The sequence below is a fragment of the Ictalurus furcatus genome, chromosome 3 (assembly GCF_023375685.1).
Source record: "Ictalurus furcatus strain D&B chromosome 3, Billie_1.0, whole genome shotgun sequence".
Classification (NCBI taxonomy): Eukaryota; Metazoa; Chordata; class Actinopteri; order Siluriformes; family Ictaluridae; genus Ictalurus; species Ictalurus furcatus.
Genome location: NC_071257.1, coordinates 30,921,851 through 30,943,560, shown reverse-complemented (window position 1 = coordinate 30,943,560; position 21,710 = coordinate 30,921,851). Strand labels below are relative to the sequence as shown.

The 21,710-nt window shown below is 39.5% G+C and overlaps 1 protein-coding gene across 3 annotated transcripts in view; it reads left to right on the top strand.

Moving 5' to 3' along the window:
• Positions 1–1,447: 1,447 nt before the first annotated feature.
• Positions 1,448–21,710, top strand: part of tbc1d9 (TBC1 domain family, member 9 (with GRAM domain)) — a 57,431-nt gene continuing 37,168 nt past the window's right edge. Inside the window, exons 1-2 of one of the 3 annotated variants that reach the window (XM_053622031.1) lie at positions 1,448–1,628; positions 12,690–12,960. In XM_053622031.1, the coding sequence (XP_053478006.1) occupies positions 12,840–12,960 (121 nt within the window). In that variant the 5' untranslated portion in view covers positions 1,448–1,628; positions 12,690–12,839. Of the gene's footprint in view, positions 1,629–12,218; positions 12,591–12,689; positions 12,961–21,710 lie in introns of those variants that run through there. The other 2 variants (XM_053622030.1, XM_053622028.1) reach the window with 2 other exon arrangements.

Below are 21,710 nucleotides of genomic sequence, written 5' to 3'. Positions count from 1 at the left end.
ACTACCTCAAAGGCATATCTACTGTCTGTGTAGATATTTACTGACTGTCCCTCAGCATGTCTTCATGCCTCTATGAGGGCATACAGTTCAGCTGCTTGTGCTGAAAGGTTTGAGGGGAGACTTCCTGACAGACCGTCTCGTGTGCGGTTACTGCTGCATAGCCCACTCAATTTTTATTTGTCTCTGGGTCACGTGACACTGACCCGTCCACAAAAAAGATCAGATCTGGGTTTTCCAATGGAACATCCTTCAGGTCGACTCTAGGGGAGCAGGTTGGGATCAGCTTTCTGCAATTTAGCACACTGAGAAACAGATGAGGGCCCTGCCTGACATTTTTTCACTCTTTTATGTGCCTCGCTCTGCCATTCAGAAAATACCTTCCAGTCAGCCGAAAACTGCACTTCGCTCTTTGTTTTAGGGGTCTCTCTCTCTCCTTTGTCTCTAAATTAAGTTTCTGTTGTTCTAACTGTCTGAGACTAAAACTACCTTTTTCAGGGAAAGCACATTCTTTAACCCATACAACATATTGGTTCAAACATTCTTCCCCATAATTCACACGCATAAATGTGATATTAGGATCAACATATGAGCACCCTGTACATACCATAGCATGTGTCTCAGGATGTGTTTTGCTACATGTTTTCCCCATATATTTTTTTTTTCTTTTTACACCTTCTATAACTTTCAAAGTTTTAATCAATTTAACATGCTATGAAAATCAAGTGAATATGCATTCTCGTGCACAGACAGAAAAGGTTCAGAATGTGTGCCAAATCTCTAGACATTCAATTAATCATATAACTTATAGGTTCAATAGAGCAAACCTTAAGAATGTAAAAGAGTTTAACTGTCAGGGCGAGTCCACATACAACAATTTGGTAGGACTTACAGTTTTCTCTTCCTTTCTTTTTTAAAAAAAATAATAATTATTATTGTATTTTTTTTTATCTCAGTAAAATTTAGTTGTGCATTAAATTTGCCAAACGTATCATGTACTGCTGATATGATGGAATGAGTCAATGGAGCATGCAAAAATACTGCGTCTCTTGCGCTTCTTAATAAGTACTCTCTTTACTTATTTATTGCTTGAACCGGACTCTTTCCGTTAGCAAATATTTTTACCGTTATTATCTCTCTCTCTCTATATATATATATATACCCGTCGGTATATATATTAGTTTTGTAGCTGTGATCTAAGAAACACCAATATCTCTGCCATCGCAGAGGTGAAGTTCCTGGAACTTCTTATAAGAACTCGCTCCATGTAATACTTCTCTCAATGTAATACACACATTTCTTATATCAATGACTCCCATCCATACAGACAGCAATACACAATGACTTCATAAAATTCTAATTCTAAATCATTGACTCCAATACACTATGACTTCATAAAATTCTAATTCTAATTCTAAATTCTTGATGATTCCTACCCGTCAGTGGTAAGTCTGCATCGGTCAAGTGGGCAAACCGCCTTCGCATCATCACGACTTCAGGGTGAAACTTTTCCATGGGCGTCCTCCGGTTTACTTGTTGTCCAGAAAAGCTGAAAAGATTTGCGCAGCCCAGCCAGGAGACGCCAAATTGTTCTGGAAATTAGACAACACTTGCAGACTCGTCCTCTGAAGGTAAAAAAAGGTTTATTACAGAGAGATGGTTAATACAGGATAGAATAAAGCAGGATAGAATAATGAGAGCGCTCTGAAGTGCTTGTGCTGAACCACTACTATATATATGAAACACAGAGCATGACACACTTCTCTGTACGGATAAGAAGCAGTTTGAGGCAATTCAAATGGCTTAGTTTTAGGGTCTTAGAAGATGTGCAGATGAACCTTGAACAGAAGAACATGTTTGTGTCTCTGCATGTAGATAAACATTCTGTACTGATCTCAATGACATAACATGGCCTTCTTAGGCGTTATCCTCTGATGAACAGAAAAAGAACAAGAACAAAACTACTACAAAGTAAAAATGAGAAATTCCCCTCACATTTCCCCCATTTTATCATTACAAAATATGATAACTAAAATTAACAGAGAAATTACAATGCTGTGAGTACATCAGAACATCAGAATCCTTTCACGGTTCAACTGAATTCATCATGATACAGACATAATGAAGGCGCCAAGACTGTTTCTGTGGATATAAAGTATCCTGTAGTCAAGCAAGCTTATTTTAGAGTGAAATGAGAGTCGTCACGGTCAAATGTATATTTACAATAGACGTGAAATGGATGTCAATGGGTCGTCATCGTCAGTGTCGCTGGCAGAATCTAGTTCCCAGTCAGGTTTAAGATACAGCTCGGGTTGATCTTCGTAAGGGTCATAGTCACTTTTTGTGAACGTTTTAATTAGCATCAGTGTTTGGTCATCAGTCATTGCTCTTAATGGGCAGAGGTAACTCCCCCGCACGCAGGAAATTACACATGGAGCCATGATTAAGACAAGTAGAATGATGGTGAATGTCCATCCATCCTCTACCGCTTACTCCTTTTCAGGGTCACGGGGAGCCTATCCCAGGGAGCATTGGGCACAAGGCGGGGTACACCCTGGACAGGGTGCCAGTCCATCGCAGGGCACGCTCACATTCACATTCATACACTACAGACATTTTAGACACGCCAATCAGCCTACCATGCATGTCTTTGGACTGGGGGAGGAAACCGGAGTACCCGGAGGAAACCCCCGCAGCACAGGGAGAACATGCAAACACAGGGCCACGGTGGGACTCGAACCCCGGACCCTGGAGGTGTGAGGCAAACATGCTAACCACTAAGCCACCGTGCGCCCCGCATGTGTTTAAGAACGGCATTATAAATAAAGATCTATATATTCTCTATATATTGTAAATCACAACGATGAGTATTTATGACCAGTTATAAACCTGAGAGCTGAAATATAAACCGTGTTTTCGGGTCTGTATAAAAACCATGTGTACTTACAGACCTGAACGACATTATATTCATTCGTTAAGTTAAACCATGGGCCTGAATGAATACTTATTGTAGTTTTTAGAGGTTTATGAGAAAAATCATTAGCATCTGAAAAAGGTGCTTGTGTTTTTGGTGTGCTATTTTTGGTTGCGTTTCATCTGAACTTCTTTTAACACGTTATAAAACCTACACTGGAATCATCGGATATCATGACATCATTGTGAACTTCCCAAATCTGTTTCTGAATAAACTCTTTTTTTTTTCTCCCTTGGCGTTCTACGTCTACTCTCACAACCTACATCATAAAATCTATTACATAGTATATTCACATTAGTTATTCAAACACAAGTGTCATGAAAACCCCACAATTATAATCAGCCTAAACACATGTGTCAAGTATCTAACCACCCTGTGGATGAGAAATGAGTCAGCTAGGGAGAATAACGCCAGAAAGCACAATGTTCTTGGTTTCATTCTGACAAATAGGTCAGTGTGGATTTTTAAAAAAAGTATACATATGGTGAGAGAAATTCGAAAGTTACGGAGCTCCAACAACAAAACAAAACAACTCAATCCATTTTAATTTAACAAACCACAAAGATAAAGAATGAGTAGAAGAACATGATTGTATTTTCATATTTTGTTTCACGAATGGAATAATTTAATTTGCCAGCACGTCATGGACATTGAATTTATCTCAGTAGCATTAGCTTGGGGACACTGTATATTAGGAGGGAATATTCACAATGCAACATATTCCATTCATTCATTCATTCATTCATTCATTCACCTATTCAACTCAAGTTTATTTGTATAGTGCTTTTAATAATAGCCGTGTACATACATTGTACAGACAAGAAATAAATAACATTTATTTATGTTTATCATTAGTAAAGAGCTTCATTCCAGGTCAGGGTCGAGGTGGCTCAAGAGCACTTGCAGGCGTAGGGGAAGCCTCACTATTTATATCAACTGTTCAACAAATATTAATCTTCATAAGGTCCCCATTCACAACTCCATCCATTTTAAATTGTACTGAAATACTAATTACCTCTTTTGAGTGATCAAAGATATTAATAAAAATGTTGCTATTTCACAGATATAAGCTGATGCTTACGGTTGCTATTAAGGCCCCGGGACTGCAATCATCATATGCAGTTTTGCACTCAGGTCTCCTTTAATGAACAGTGGACTAGTTCAACAAACAGACTTCATATAAACACCATAATGAACTTTCTTTTACTTTCACACTATCCGTTGTAACCCAGATGACGACGGGTTTTCTTCCGAGTCCGGTTCCTCTCAAGGTTTCTTCCTCTTAACATCTTAGGGAGTTTTTACCTCACAACCGTCGCCACCGGCTCGCTCAATAGGGATAAATTCACACACTCAAAATCTGTATCCTGTGTTTATATATTTCTGTAAAACTGCTCTGAGACAATGACCATTGTAAATAAGCACTATACATCTAAAATTGAATTGAATTGAAACTGAATTGATGGCTATCTAGAGGTGGCACATCACTTGGCAGAGCACTCATGGCCCAGGTTAGCTCCATAGAGTTATTATTGCACCTAGTGGTTAAAAATGGGAACAGTAACCAGAGTTCGAATCGAGGGGGTCCAATTGATTGTTTAACCTGGGGTGTGGGGTAGGGGTGTCCCCTGGTGTTTCACTGAAACTAGAATACTAGAAACATAAAACTAGTTTTTTAACAAATTATTGAAGGATGTGCACCCTCCAAGTACTTTGACACAATTCGGTATAACTCTTGGTGTAACAAAGGCTAACAGGAAGGAATCATGCGGCCTCATACTCAGGGGAGGGGTAGTGGACAGAGCTGTTTATGGGATTGCCAGAGTGAGATAGTTTAAAAATGTTCTGTGTCCACCAAGATGTTGTTCTATTTCAAATAATCAGAATTAAATCTAATAATTCAATCAATAAATAAATAAATAAATAAAGTGCAGACCGTGTGCCTAAGATGTACAAAAAGAACATTTCTATTGTAAGATATCATAAAGATTGGGAGAGGAAAAGGGGAATTATAGAGTTGATAATGTCCGTACATCAGAAATACATGTGAAACACTTGTTCTGAGAACACACGAAAAATGTCTCTTTTTTCCAATAACCAGTTTTTTGGCGGCTAGTTTCAGGTCTTCTGTGTGGTTTTTGAGGGCTGGATATTTTTCTGAAATCTGTAAACCCCAGTTAATGATGATTAACTCAAGCACATTTGAACAAAGGTACGTCTAAAATAATTTAGTAAACCAGCTGCTAGACTGCATGCTGTTTATTCAACACTCAGCTACCTAGTACAGGGTTACTAGATTGAATTCACTAGATAGTATCCTATAGCATAATTCAAGTGACTTCATTTTGTTTGAGGTTATGAAGTTATTCAAGTCGCCCTGCCTCACCAAAAGCTATGGTCACGTGCCACTGCTGATCCAGAACCTATCCCAGGAACATTACACTCTGACGAAGGCTTGCGTGTTACCATTTTTATTTTCAAAGCAATGCATTGTGCATTGCATTTTTGACAGCAAACATCTGCTGCAATCAACCACCATCTGCATCCCCCCATGTGAACTGTCTATTTGGATCCCTCTCTCTAAAAAAAAAAAACACTATGTTGATAAATTTTAACATAGATCCTTTGACTTCCCCAGATTGACAAGCCAAAGTAATTGTCTAGGGTTCTTGATGGAACCTTTTGTATAAAAAAGTCTAAACCTATACCATTAGGGAAAAAGTTTCTTCTTGACTTCTTAAAGGTTCTGGGAAGAACCCTATATGAGGCAGTTTTCCTATAAAAGGCTATATGAAATGATTCCAAGTAGAGTTTTTTTCAGGGTTGCACGGTGGCGTTGCGCAACCTGCAGTGTTGCCCCTAAGCTGTTCTTCCTGTGTTCACGTGGGTTTCCTCTGGGTTCTCTGGTTTCCTCCCACCTCCCAAAAATATGGCAGTAGGTGTATTATCTAAAATAAAATGGCCCTAGATGTGAATGTGTGTGTGCATGGTGCCCTGTGATGGACTGGCATCCCAATCAGGGTGTATTCCTGGAGTGCGAGAATTATTTTTGGACACTAAGAAGCCTTAAGGAATACTGAAGAACCCTTATTTCTAAGTATATGACAATGGCCTTAGTTAAACCCATCACATTGGTGCATTCAGTAGATTAATATAAGTCAGTACTGTTTACTGTTTAGTGAGTGAATGCGAGTGGCTGCCAACAGAACATCATTGCCTTTGAGGAAAGGAAGAATGAGTAATGATAAAGATCAAGATCGGCGAATTGCTGGAGGCTGTGCGCGACAGACAGACGGGTGGTGCAGATGGTGGTTGATTAAGCAGAGATTTGCCACTGGGAAAGAAATTCTTCTGTAGTTGTCAAAAATGCAATGAACAAAGCATTGCTGTGCAAAATCAGTACAGGGTGTAATGTTCAGTTGTTTATATAACATAATGGATCAATTTTTGGTCCATAATGCACAAAATGATGATTGTAACCAAATTTTATTGCAATTTACTCTCCCTATGAAAGTACACCCATCGTATTTACATCTCAATATGCACTCTCTACCACACTGGAAAAAAATCATTCGCATGTATTATTACAAAACAAAAATAATAAATCGAACATTCTAATGACATCGGTTAAAGCCGAATGTTCATCTCCATTAGCACAACTGAAAAACAAATGAACGCCAGCACCATTTACTGTTTATTGAGCGACTAAGTGGCTTCCAACAGACCACCGCTGTCTTTGCAGGAAGACATAATGAGTAGTGATAGAGATCCATGAATTGAGTTCAGCGAATTGCTGGAGGTTCTGTGAGACAGACACAGGAGGTGGATTAAACAGAGATTTGGCACTCTTTAAACACCTGCTGCTTTTGTTATGAATGGATGTAAAGTGCATGTCCTGGATTTTGAGGGATCTACAGCAATCTGGAAAATATTACACTGCTGCGAGGTCACTTCACAACATCAACGAGGTACAAAGAAGGAAGCATCGAACTCTTTATTATTAAATGCTGAATATCAACTTTGTTGATACTCTTTGGAAATAAATGGATTTGCGTGTCACAAGGATTACAGACCTGTGGGCTGCTGATGTGATATGTTTTAAGATAGCAATACTGTCAAGAAAGCACATATAGAGCTCACTTCTCTTGGATGGATACATTTATTAGCTTTATTTAATAATATATTATGCAGTAGCATAAAAAATGAACACATTGGGGGTGGGGGGGGGGGGCTTGGGAACTTTAGAAGACACCATAATGAAGGAAAATGGTGCACTTTTTGTGTTTGAGAGTATAAAGAGTGTTTCCGTAGGCATACAGTCATGACCTTGATGAAGTTTGGTCTTCAGTTAGGTTGCATCACAGCCCAGATCAGATCGATGCTGATAGATAAAAGTTGTGGTTTTTTCAGCTATGACTATGTTGAATTATAACAGGGTGTCTGTCAGAGGTCACAAAGGGGCTGGGTGTTTCTGTGGGGTTTTTTTTTTTTTTTTTTTTGTATTACAAGGATCAGAAATGAGATTTCCTTCTACAGTTTTTCAATAGCATTTTCTCAGGAGTCATGTATACATACTGCATGGGACACCACTCCATTACAGGGCAACATGCACTCAGTATTCACACCTAGGGGTAATTTCTAGTAGTCCATCCACGTACCAGAAATTTATAGGAGGTGGAAGGAAACCCACATGGACACAGGGAGGACAAAATCCATGTGAAACTCCACATGGACAAAATCCCTCATTGTGAGCTTGGGATCAAACTGGGGACCCTGAAGCTGTGAGGTGGCAACGCTACCCACTGCACAATGCCACCTTCATCTTCATCTTCCCTTATGTACCTACTTCCATTATTTTTCAATGAATACATCTATGATGTATGTTTCCTCTTGTCATTTCATAAGCTGGACTGAAGCATCACCAGAATGGTAGTCATTGGTGAGTAGAGCAGAGGCTCTGTACCATAGAATATATATTTGTGATCATCCAATCAGGAATCATGATGGATGGTTCAAACCTGATGTTGTAGGATGAAATGAAGACTGGTACTTATAGTACAACATCTGTAAAGTCAGCAGATCAATAATAAAAAAAACATTAATGTTGTTTCCATGAAATATGTAAAGGTTTTCCTTTCCTTTCAAATTAATATGAGAAAAAAAGAGGGTTCCTAAGCGGTTCTTTGGGTGGTTAAGAGCTCTAGCTTTCTAAAAGGAAATCCCTCTTTTATAGTGTTCTGCCTAAGAACTGCAACTAAGAACCATTGATGAACCTTTTTTGAAAGTGCAGAGCAAGGAAAACCTTTGTGGTGTACCTGTACTGGTAGTCTATATACTTATTTGTGATAATTGTCAATGTTTTAATCAGGGATGATGATAATGTAAAGCTAAAACCCATTAAGACATCTCTTTTCTCTGTACACCAAATGCTGTAGGATGAAGTAAAGGCTATTAACTGCAATACATGTAGTTAATTGCCACATCTATAAAGTCAGTAGATCAATATAATTCACTACAAATGCTGTGGGTGGTTGTCGTGAATGAAGGGTGAATGAAGAAGTAGTAAATAATGGGGATGCTGAGAGAAAAGGGTCTGTTTAAGTGCTGGGCAATTTGTAAGGAATAAAACACTTGGGGCGTGCTGTTTTAGTAAAGCAAATATTGCCGAGGTGGTGTGATGTGGCCTAGCATGAAGCAGAGTTACTCTTTCCTATGACAGAAAACATAGTTACAGTTTTACCTCTGACTGTAGCACTGACACTGGAGACTCCTTCCATAAATGTTCCTCATTGAAAACTTCACCATATCGACAATTTGTGGACTGTTTGCTACAAAGGTGCCAACCCGTCGCAGGGCACAATCGCGCACACACTCCAGACAATTTGGAAATGCCTTCAACGCATGTCTTTGGACTGGGGAGGAAACCGGAGTAACAGGAGGAAACCCTGGAAACACAGGGAGAACATGCACACAGAACTCCATGCACACAGGGCGGAGGTGAGATTTGCACCCCCAAAGCTTGGAGACATGAGGCAAACGTTCCAACCACTAAGCCACCATGCCTCCCTAGATGAAGGTCATGAAGAATAGGTGTCCTGCTGGTGGTACGTGATTAAGGTCAAACTGCTGTGAAAGGACAGTTAAATAGCTCTTCTTTGTCATCAAAGTCTGCAATAAGGTGGTAATGTTGTTTACTGAAGTTGATACGGATTCAGGTCAACGCGGTACTTTCCCAGTCTCATTAACCATGATCTGTAGTTCCCCAGTGCAGCTAGCTTTACATTTATATCAAAGTCAGTATGGGTGCTGAGGCTTTGTGGTTGAGGGCTCTTGATATGTACCTACTCACACAAATACCATATGTTTACCAGAGAGAGGGGAAAATTAACCATAGCACTCGCTACAGACTCAAAACGAAAATTCTGTCTGCTCCGTTTGGAGATATTTCAGTCTGGCATGGTTTGTTACTCATCAACACTTCCATTACAGTAGCTCCGTGACCAAAATGACCTACTTTTTATGTTTGTGAAATGTTTAACTATAAAGTACAAGCCTTATTGTCACCCTGTCAAAATACAGTCTCTGTGAGTCACTATTTCTTCAGTCTAGGCTCCTAAGGACTGTCCCTCCCCATAGGGGCCCTAATCAGTATTCCCCATTCTGTGAAGCTCTGAGCTTAAATTCAAATGTAGCATGATCTTAATGGGAAACACTTTCACTGGGGACATTTTGTTTTCGTTCAGAAATGACAAAGTAAAACTAAAGCATAGCAAAGTTCCACTTCCTATATTCACACCAAACGGGTTTCCTCTGGGGCATGTTCTGAAAACTGACGTATATCTTGTCTTTCAACCTGAGCTTTTTCATCCCCATTTTAGTCAGCAGTCACCATATGCTTAAAAAGAGTGCGTGGAATGCACACAATCCAGCAGCCTTGTTAGTTTCAAAACAATTTATAGAATTGCACGGGTTTTCCTTTTTAGTAATCATTTTGTTTGAACATAGGCCACCCACACTATATGCCAGACATATAACTGGAATTGGAAAGACTTTTTCCCAGAACTTGTCATTTATAGGAATTTTGCTTTGGCATTCAGGAAAACCCATGATACCGAAAGAGAACATTCTGGTCCTTTTCTAGCTATAAGTGGTATAAACAGTCATTTACGACCAACAAGTTGATATTTAGGGCCCTTGTAATAATTTACATACAGAGTATATGGTTTCCAGGGGTGTAACGAGACACAGAATTGTATTTTGGTATAATACAGTGGTGTCTTGATATGATAAGAGTACAATAATTATATCTTATTAATGACATAGTGTTTGTGTGATCCATTCAGACTCTTAGCAGGAGATAATCCAACACTTTGAATATAACTAAAGTAAACATGGTTTGCTTTCACTGGTGTGACTCTCGAGGGGTTGTGTGTGTGACGCACAGGACTTTTTCTAATTCCGCCATCTGAGTTATGCAGCTGTCTGTAGACCTGGGTGTATTTTTGAATACTGTTTTCTCCAACTCTAGTAGTGTTGCCTCTGAAAAATGCCATGCTTTGGAGAAACACTTTTTTTTTTTTTTTTTAAATCCCCATAGCCTAGCTTGATCTGATCAAATAGTAAATTACTTATTCAGAGGAGGGAGTCGCATAATATAAGCAGTATTTTATCACAAATAGCGTACTTAATTATGCAGTCTGTTGAATGTATTGGTTGATATTGCATCGAGAACCTTGCAAATGAAATGATGCACCTTGTCGTTACACTCCTAATGGTTTCACTTTCTACAGCCTCGGAAGCACTTTAGCGTATCAAAGACTTGTGTCTGTAATGGCCTAAAAGTACAAATGACTAAAAGAAATAACTGGAATGTTCAAGCAATTGTCCCTGTGTCCATTTTGGTTTCTTCCAGCTGATTTACTCTAGTTTTCTCCCACCTCCCAAATACCTGCTTGTGAGTGGATTGGCTAGGCTAAATTGCACATAGGCATGAATTTGAATGATTGTGTGAACAAGTCCTGTACTATAATGGCATCCCATTCAGGCATTGCCTTGTTCCCAGTGATCTGATCCAGGGATAGACTCTGGGTCCTTTATAACTCTAACAAAGTGGTTAATGCAATGAAGGAAGGAAATACTTTTATTTACCAGGAGGTACAAGGGGTAGGAGACAAAACAAGGTGTGTATGGGGTGAAACATTCAGTAGTCTTCTGCAACGAGACAGCCTTGATCTCTCCTGAGCAGAGCAGCATCTGCTATATAGCAGTTATTCCATCATGCTGCTTGATACTTTATTTTTAAGTTTAATATTAGATAACAGCATAAGAATGTGTAGGATGGACTAGGTCTTGCTGCATGCTGGTTTTAAATAGGTACACTATAAATACGAATCGAAGTGTTTAGAGGAAAACGCTGTCTCAGTGTAATGGTGTGGACTTCAGTTTGTAACATATAAACATCCTTTTTACACCTGCCTGCTGCGGTAAGACACACACACACGCACACACACACACACAGTTATTTTCCTTTGTTTCACCAAGGCAGGAAGAACCTCGGTGTAATAGAAAAACAAACACATTTACCCAGCAGTGAAACCATCAAACCGACACCACTGCTTGGTGTTTCAATTCATGCAGTGGGGTTGAGGTAAGGGTGTTGTACAGGACACTTGAGTTCTTCCACTGCAACCTCGTCAAACTATGTATTCATGGACCTCGCTCTGTGCAGGGGCATTTTCTACAGCATACAAATACATTCTATACTTTGTGTAATATATACATTATTGTATATTGTATACACACACACACACACACACACACACACACACACATATATATATATATATATATATATATATATATGTGTGTGTGTGTGTGTGTGGTAACAGCTTGGAGAAGACCCAAACATGGGTGTGATGGTCAGTTGTCCACAAACTTTTGGCCATATAGTGTATATACACAGTATACTACAATATACTATATAATCATACACTGTATATTATGCACAGTATACAGCACTTTTTATTATCTCTATTATTATTATCATATGTATACTTTAACTTTCTATGATTGTAGCTTTTTTTGTGAATTTAAACTACTGCTTCCCATCTCAAACAAATAAATATCATTTCTATAATAAGCATTTCACCTTAATCCTGTGACACTCACAACAAGCTATGCTGGTTTATCGTTGTAATGTTGTCACTCCACTTCAGCACTTACATCCAACAGTGTTAATAATAAAGCCCCGCTGAAGCCCCGCCCATTGTGCTGGCACGCGGGGGCGTGGTTTCGGTCGTGACGCGCGTCTCCTCCGCGGCGCTAGAGAGTCGATTCACCTCCTGCGGAAAAACGCATTGTTTATTTGCTTTGGATTGGACGCTCAGGTTTGTAGCGATGGATCAGTAAATAGGCGAATGGTTTCTCCTCCGATTCAATCATTTGGCACTGTGGTCTGATCTGAATTCTCGGACTAGACAACGACTACCCGAGGTGCACCTGACCATCAACAAAAGACTCTGCGGATTCATATTTATCCATGCATGTCATGTAAATATATGGCTAATTATATATTTACATATTATATAGAGCCATACAAATCTTACACTATTTTTTCCAGGTGTGTTTTGTTTAAGGTTTATAAACATCCCATTAGTCCCTTTGTTTATTATTATTATTATGATTATTATTATGATGATTATTATTATTTTCATTTTAGATCGTGTCATTTAAAGCTCGAGTCGTCCGAGTACGCAACCTCTCCAGCCCGCCTGCGCACAAACACCGCGGATCTAAGCTGAATCGGATCGGATCAGATCGGATTTGGATGCCGTGGTAAAAGAAATAAAGCGAGGCTGTGAAGGTGAATATGTGGCTACACCCGGAGGAGGTGTTGCTGGCCGGTGCGCTTTGGGTCACCGAGCGCGCAAACCCATACTTCATCCTGCAGAAGAGGAAAGGACATGGAGAAGGAGGAGGAGGATTAGCTGGTAAGATCCTCTAGCATCCATTGTAATGTTGTATACAGGCTATAAGGTGAGCCTCTGGTCTGGACAGTTTCAGGTTTTCCCTGATCTAGATAATATGAGCACCTGGACCAGGTGAGTGATGGGGGGGCGTGTGAGAACCTATACAGTACAACATAAAAAAACATCAAAGTGCTAAACTCTAGCTCTCTAGGGCTACAGTCGTGTGCCATTGTCAAGATCAGAGGTTCTTAATTCAGTCCTCAAGGACTCAACCCACATTTTTACTCTCTCAGAATAACCTAGCACCACCACAGCCCTACAGAGATTTGTGTTTTCCCTTCTCTAACACACCAAGTTCACTGTGAACACATTAGAAATTAGCTGATGAGCCATAGACTATGGCTCAAACCACATAATGGCATAGAAGATATGTATACCACGCTAGATGGTGTTTTATTCTGACTCACTATTTAGTGGAGTAGTGTGCAGTTTTGGATGTAGCATACACCTCCGCACTACTCGATTCCTTGATTCAGGCTGAATTTGTTGTTTGCTTTATACAGTGTTTTATACAGTGTTCTGTCATTTCTATCCTTATCATTAGCCAAATATCATTGTATTCACTACAAAGTGCACTATTTTGGAAATATTGCCTTTACATGGCAGTGTATGAAAGTGTATGAGAGAGTATACACTATGAATGCACACTCTTTGAAGGTTCCTCAAGGATTCCTAGTTTCCTAAATGGGTTATCTTTGGAACATTGTAAGGTTCTTCATAGAAGGTTCCCTCAGAGGAGAAAACCAAAGAGCTGTGCAGGGTGAGGGATTTGCTAGATTGAGCCTTTTACACTCTAAAAGTGTAGGTGGTACACTCTGGGGTAAGGGTAAATCTAGAACCTCTTGAGGATTCACAGCACTTTATTCTTGGAAGCAGATACCTTGCACGTTTTATGTACCGTAGAGCTTTACAGCAGAGTGCTGTGAAGATATTCTCTACCCTGTTCAAAAAAGGCTGTAAAGTGTATACTTTGTGCTGTTTATCAGGACAGTGTTTAAAACTCACTCTGGTTTCGTAAAGGTTCTTTTGTTAAGGGTTCTAGGGAAATTTGATCTTTACATGTCTAAAGGCATCTATAGGGATAGAGGGTGAAGCTAACCATTTGTGGTTTCTTAAGGCTTCTTTGCTTAATGGTTCTAGCTTTTGTAATCAGTTTTATTTTAAACTTTAATGGGAAGCTTTCTGTTGCAGGGTTCTACAAAGAACCGTTAAGGGTTCATTTGGAGTCTCGGAGTAAACAACCAGTATGAGTGCTAGAATGAAGCGTCATGTTGTTATGTGAGAGCCCCTGAAAGGGGTTGGTGTTTTATATGTTTAATTTAGAGCCTGTTCTACAAACTAGGAACCCTCCACCATCCATAAAGATCCTGAAGAACCCTTTTTTCCTCCCCATGGAGTATATTCTTTATGGTGTTTCTATGGATAGAAGGTGAAGGACACCATTTTGAAATCACTTTGGATTCTAGCTTTTTAAGTGGTTATACTTTGGAACTTAAAGGGAAGATGTCTGTTGTTGGGAACAATTTAGGATTTACAAAGTGAACCACCATTGAGTGTGCTGGATTGATCCTTTTTTCTGAAAGTTATTTGTAATTTCACAGGTCTTCTAGAACAACCTGTTACTGAATCCTCTGATTGTACCCAGAAATACATAGGTTACATAACTTTAAAATCACACAGGCTTGCACAAATGAAGCCAATCTAAGCTTTTCCCGTGTTACCCAATGTTTATCCTGATCTACTCAGCAGTGCATTGCGGGATAAACCCTCCCCCGTTTCTCTGCTTTAAATCACCCACAGGGCTTGTAGGTGAGCTCAAGCATGTTACAGCAGAGTAAAATTTATAAAAAAAAAAAAATTTATATGTGTGTGTATATATGTATATATATATATGTGTGTGTGTGTGTGTGTGTATGTGTATATATGTATGTGTATATATATATATATATATATGTATATGTGTGTATATATATATATATATATATATATATATATAAAAGTATATATATATATATATATATATATATATATATATATATATATATATATATATATATATAGTTGGAAGGCGGGAAGTACTTAGGATTGGGAAACATTTCAAAAAATCATCCTGTCAGATGATTAGCATGTGAGGTGATGACTGGTATCTGGTGAATAACCAGTGGTTAGTCTCAGATGAAGTTTAATCTTTGTTTGAAAAGATCACCTTAACATTTGGATCAGTGAAAAGTGTTGTTTCTTAAAAACACTTATATCTGGGTACGTCTATGTGATTCATCAGACTGTTTTTATACACGCTGTTCGGTTAAAACTAGCTTCTTTGGAACACTGACAGCGTGTGCAGACAGACACGGAGCAAAACATTCCTGCTGAATCATTGCCTTAGCTATGTGTGTGTGTGTGTGTGTGTGTCTTCGCTGTGCAAACAGTGTAGCTTGACTGGGCTTAAGTGAGCTAATCTCAGATATATGATTATTTACTGATTATTTTTTGTGTGTGCATACATTTTTTAGCATTTTGTTTATAGTAAGATTCAAGATATCTTTACTGGCCAACAAGCATGTTGGAATTCGTACTAGTTTCAGACAGACAATGCAAACACAGCATGTATATGTTTTGTGTGTTTATGTGGGGGCGGGGTGCTATTTTTTTCTTCTTCTCAGAATGGTCATTACTCAAGGTTACTCTCATTCACTGTACAGGAAAGAGCATAATCAAATTAATGGAGGGAGTCTAATAAACTATTCAGGAAAGTCAAGTGTGGAGTATGAAAGTTTAGAGGCTGACACGCTTACCTGGCTTTCCTTATAAATGCCCAAAATCAGGTCAGGGTTTTGTCTCACAAGCCTCTGTGATTGCTCAATTGAAGCTTCTTCATGCTTTGATCTTTTGAGTTTGGGTATCCTGCAGTGAATGATGTACTACTCTGGAGTAATTGATGCTATTAAGGGTTGAGGGGAGCATTTTTGAAAAATGTTATTTTGGTCATTTTTCTTTTACTCATTTGGCTTTTATCCAAATTGAAGCCAATTGAGCTGAGAAGATGAAGGCTAAAGGCTTTTCTCAAGGGCCCAGCAGGGGTAGCTTGGCGAGCTTTCTGATTTGCTGAACTGCTGAGCCACTATTACCATCATTTATAGTTCAAACACAAACATTAACTTCTCAAATTATATTCGTCAAAGTAACCAATTTCACGTATAAGCCATTCAACCAAACGTTAAGAGCATTTTCGTGCTCTTACTTGAGTTTGTACCCAGGTTTGATTCTGAACTTGTGTGGTGGAGGGGAATAATCATCAAGAAATCCTTTTGAAGAATAGATCGATTGCATAATTTTATACATTACTTCATGGTTTTCACAGAAATAAGATATATTGCTTTGTTGTTCCTATTAATATTTATGTAACTATGTATTAATAGTGCAGTGAGTTGCATTGCCACCTCACAACTCCAGGATCCTGGTTTTGATCCTGATTTTTAAATTGCCCCAAGATGTGTGAAAGGGTGTCTGAATTGGTGTTTGAATGGGTTTTTATGTGTGAAGCCCTGCACTGAACTGATGTCCTGTCCAGGCTATATCTCTGCCTTGCATGCATCCCTGACTAGGATAAAGCAGTTATTGAAGATAACGAATGAATGGAGTGTATTATTTGTTTAATTAATATCGCTTCACATCAGAAGTTAAAGCCTTTGAAGTCGGTTGGTAGAATCTGCTCACTTGTATACAGAATTTGTTTATTTATTATGAGGTCCTGCATTTAATGCCTTCTTTGGTTCATATGTCTGCACATATGAAGTTATGAAATGAGTGATGTTTCGGAGAAAGACCACACCTGATGCTCCAACCTCTTCATAGTTAGCATACTATACATCCCATATCTGTCTTTATTGACCAGTGACAAGGTTTCTGCACTCACCACCCCATGAATCTAACCCTCCTGGGCCCAAACCTTGGTCATAATCTGTCATGCTTAGCCCAGCTCTGGCCTACGGGTGTCCACAACACTGTGTTTTTGTTGTAACCATGTGAAAGCACATCTGACAAAAGCGTTGGTTGTTTTTGTAGTTAAATAAAGCACATGTGGTGAGAAGCTGCTGATTGCCCCACAGTAAATTCTCGGGTTCAGTAATCTTCAAGAAAAGCACCGGGTAGGTTATGTGAGGGGAGAAATGTTGGTTGAGAGAACGACGCATGCGCTCGTGCTTGACGATGATGTCACTGTTATGTAAATGGATGAGTGTGATGTGCCAGTTGGTGCTGAAAGGGGAGGCAGAGAGCCTGGCACATGGGTCCTGCCCTCCCTGCAGCCTGAGCCCAGAGGAGGCTGGGAAAGCTAGTGAGAGTGCCAAAGCTCCAGAGGCACATGGCCTGTACACCTAGAGCTCATTCAAGGCAGGGTCTGTGCACGGATCAAACCTTAGCATGTGGCCTTAAGTAACATAAGAAGTGAAGCTCAATCTAAAAGTAGCTTAATTGCAAGGTGCGCGACTCCAAGCAGTACATTTAAATTTAAGCGCTCTCCTTAAATGCATGTTCAGTACAACAGGCATCAGCGTCACGATTTCCTATGGTTGCTCATGTAAAATTAATGAGAATTTATAAACAGTAGTGAAGAAACAATAGTCGGTAAACAGTCAAATCCTCCATTTAAGGTCTCATGGCCAGTGTAGATTTCAATCAGATCTTTGTTTACTTAAGTCACAACAGTTTGTCTTGATGACCATGTGACAAATAAACCATAGACAATGATAAAGAGGAACGATGTTGGTTTCTGTGCTATGGAGAAGTACGTATTCAGGTAGCGGCTTCTCGGTTTATTGCTTTCCTCTTAGGTTCATGTTATTCGAGACTGTATTGATTTTAAGCTTTTGCCAGAGAACAGCAATCAGAGCAAAACCCAGAACCCAAATGGAGAAGAATCGAAAGCTGACTACAGTGAGAAGAAATGACAATGAGAGAAATTATTGTTCTGCTGAAAGCCTGGTCTGTGGTTTTCAACATTGAGCAGAACAGTAGGTTGGTTTGTAACTCAGGACAATACGTTCCCGGTAATAATCTTGCGTCCATCTCTATACTCAAAGGATCATGTGATGCGTACAGTTCCGCTCAAGCAAGCAAGGAAAGCCCAGCTCACCCTTTCCAGTGGATAAAAGAAGGAACTGAAAGGGTTATATGGGCGGGAGGAGTCTTCACTCTTCCACATTTATGGTCAAGATTAGAGAGGAAGCTGGATTCGTTTATGGCTGTTCGCTTCTCAAGGCATTTACAGACCAATTCAACGACTGGCTGTAATTTTTGCCAGGTGTTTTGAGTAATGTTGGCCATAGTCTGTGCTAGTGAGTGTTAAGTTAATAGACCATTTTGAATTAGCATTGGAGGTTGACAAAAGATAGCTAGGCTAGTTTGTTCGCCTCTGTCTCTCACTACTTTCATCTTATCAAAACAGAGCTAGGCTAAAACAGAGCTAAGCTAAAAGCCACTGTATGTACTGAAACTGCTATAGTACTGGTAGTGCAGTATATGAATTATTTAATACAGTAGTATACAATTTGTTATGTCTTCTTTATTTAACTTTATGCTAGGTTTCAGGTTTTCTTATTATAAATATAGACTAATGCCTCCTACTGGTCATGTTGTTTTTGGTCATGTGCTTAAGTGCAACATTTCACATAACATTGAGGCAACAGGAAGTGACCATAAATTGGCACTTGTTAATGATAATGAGTTTTTATTGATCACATATATATATGCACAGGGAAATTCTTTTCTTCACATACCCCAGCATGTCAGGAAGCAGAGTCAGCCATGATACGGCTCCCCTGGAGCAGCGGGGGTTAAGGACCTTCCTCAAGGGCCAAACAGCTGCAGCTTGGCAGTAACCCAGAGCCTTAACCGCCACACCAACACTGATCCAACACCGTTCTTTGACCTTAGGAATATGACTATGTCATATTCCTTCCTTCGACCCATTGGGTTTGTCTGGGACTTTCAGAGGAACATCCAAAATTTTGGAAAAGAATCAGATACTTTGAGTTTTATATGTTTATTATAAGATAAAACTTTGATAAGCGTGTCATTTCCTAGGTATGGGAAATTTGACTCAATATACTTTAATGATCAGGGTTCACTTATCGGAGGGGGAAAAGATTCTTCGGGTTGTCCTGAGAGGAGAACCCTTGAAATGAAGGTTCTGTGTAGAATCCTTCAGCAGAGATCCTGCTGGACCCAACAACAAGGTGACATTAAATTGACCTATTTTTCTAGTAAAAGCATAATAGTTCATGCATGATTCACAGTATAGTGAATTATGACCCTGAAACTGTGCATGGGGAACCATTTACCAAACACAAATGAGTCCCTGTGTTGTTTACACTCATCTAAGCCTGAATCTTAACAGTCATAGCATGCCCCGTGATGTAGCATGAGCAGCAGTTCTAAAAGATATGGCGACCAGTTTCACGTGTCTTGAAGGAAGCATGTGCAGCCTCCCCAAGTCTTGTGCAATAAAAACGAGCTAGTGGGTGGGAATTGGCAAATGACCAAAAATAAATAAAACAGGTGAACTCCCTTCGGAGGGAGGGATGATTCCTCATTTGTGTCTTTTTGGATGCAGATGATCTGGTATAAGTAGTAATTTTAAAGTTTTGTGTGTGGGTGTGTGTGTGTGATAACTATTTGAGTAATGCTGAGTATAGTGTGTCATGGATACGGAGGTGGCTGAGCAGGATGAACAGGTTCACTGGCTGTATGTCAAGTTACAAGAGACTTTGAACTTTTCCTTGTGGCCTAAATCCACAAAAGATGTTTACATCCTGTGTCTTTTACAATGCTCAATTAATATCTAGTCCTGGTGTTCAGAAACAAGCCTCGTATTGTGTTTCATCATATTATTCTTCCTCTGTTTCATCAGTATAACTCTGCTGATTAATTCCGTACCACTCAAGTTTGTGCTAGTCATCACATGATGGGCTTTTTGGGTTCAGTGATAGGCTACTATCAGCACGATTGCTTTTAGGGTTAGCCAAATTTAGATCTCATTTACATTTAGAAGAAAACATCAGATGTATATTAAATAATAAACAAAAACATACATGCAGACCATTGTATTGTATTTATAAGTGTGATAAGTAAGAGAAAAATTCAGATCTGCTTAATAGGTTCAGTAGTTTGATGACTGTGCTTTTGAACTTGGATTTTTTTTTTCTCCAGTGCAAGGAGAAGCAGCCTAAACCACATCTCGATTGGCTTTCATTTGGTCCACACCTGATTTGTTTAGAGCAGGTGCCTTTCCGTTTGTAACCTTACATGCGTGCTCATTTTTGTTTGTTAACATAAACTACATCATAGTCATAAAACACATTGTCCTCTTGTGTAGCTCTTTGTTTCTGGTGTAAAACCATCGCGCCTTTATCAGGTGCGAAGTTGCACAACAGTGCTGTAAAGACCATTTAGGTGTGAAAGTATTCACCTCCAGCAGACGTCTTTTGAAACACAGGAACTAACCATGATTCATCCGCAATCAGGTAACTAGCATGTTTTATCTCCCACCCAACACACACTCGTACAGTTTCATAATTGCACAATAACTGAGTATTACCAAACCTGGAAGTATGTCATGGACATCCCATGATACTCATGTATGAATAATATTTCTTAGACAAGTGCAATATATTAATCACTGGTCTTTGATTGGTCCTTGATTTCAAGGATGTAGAAGGTTATAGATAAGTCAAGGATATCCTCTCCCGATATCAGTACCTGATTATGTTACCCTTGGTGTGAGGAGAGAAGTCAGACGAACAATTCTACAGACCTATATGAAAAGTACAAAAAAGACCCAAGTGCATTAGGGTTACCAGGGTCCACCATTGGAGCCAGGCCTGGGGGTAGTATCCATAAGAGACCATAAGTGTCTGGTGAGCGTCCGGGCACCCCACATAACTTGGTCGATCACAACCCAAAATGGCATATGGGGCCATCATCTTCAAAATGAAGGTTAGAGGTCAGGTGCTATGCCATTTGGGCAGCCTGGACAGCCTTAGATGGAGTAGACCCTTGGATTAATGGCTTGACACCCCTGGAGAGACTTGGAGTAGAGTGTAGAAATGATTGTATGGAAATATCAGTATTCCCATGAACCAAGCATATTATGAGAATGTTCAATAATTAATTCCATCATTTTTTCATAAGAAGCTTTTCAGTGTTCTCCTCACACAACATTCCAAGCGAGACAAAAATGGAAATTATGCAATCTCTTGTATAATGTTTCTACAGTTAAAAATGTTGGAACAGGAATAGTCCCAGGACATCCAGAAACCTGTGACAGAATAATTGTTGTAGAAATCTAAAAATCATGAGATTGTACTTGGAGAACATCACCAGTAAGAGACCACACAATGTCTGACAAGAAAGCATGCAGAAAACCATTGGCAATCAACTCCCAGACCTGGAGGACACCTGTCACTTGTGCTGCCTACACAAATCTGCAAGAACCCCACTCCTCCTAGCTTCTGTTTGCAGCGTTTCCCTCAGGCAGGCATTATAAGACCCACACCTCCAGACTAAGTAAAAGCTTCTTATCCAGGGGAATCACGTTAAGAAGCTAAACCTGTATCCCGAAACATGCCATCAACTCCCAGCTCTGCAAGCACACACGCACACAATTGGTGAACCTCTGAGCACCAGCAACAGATAAGCTGATACGAATGAAA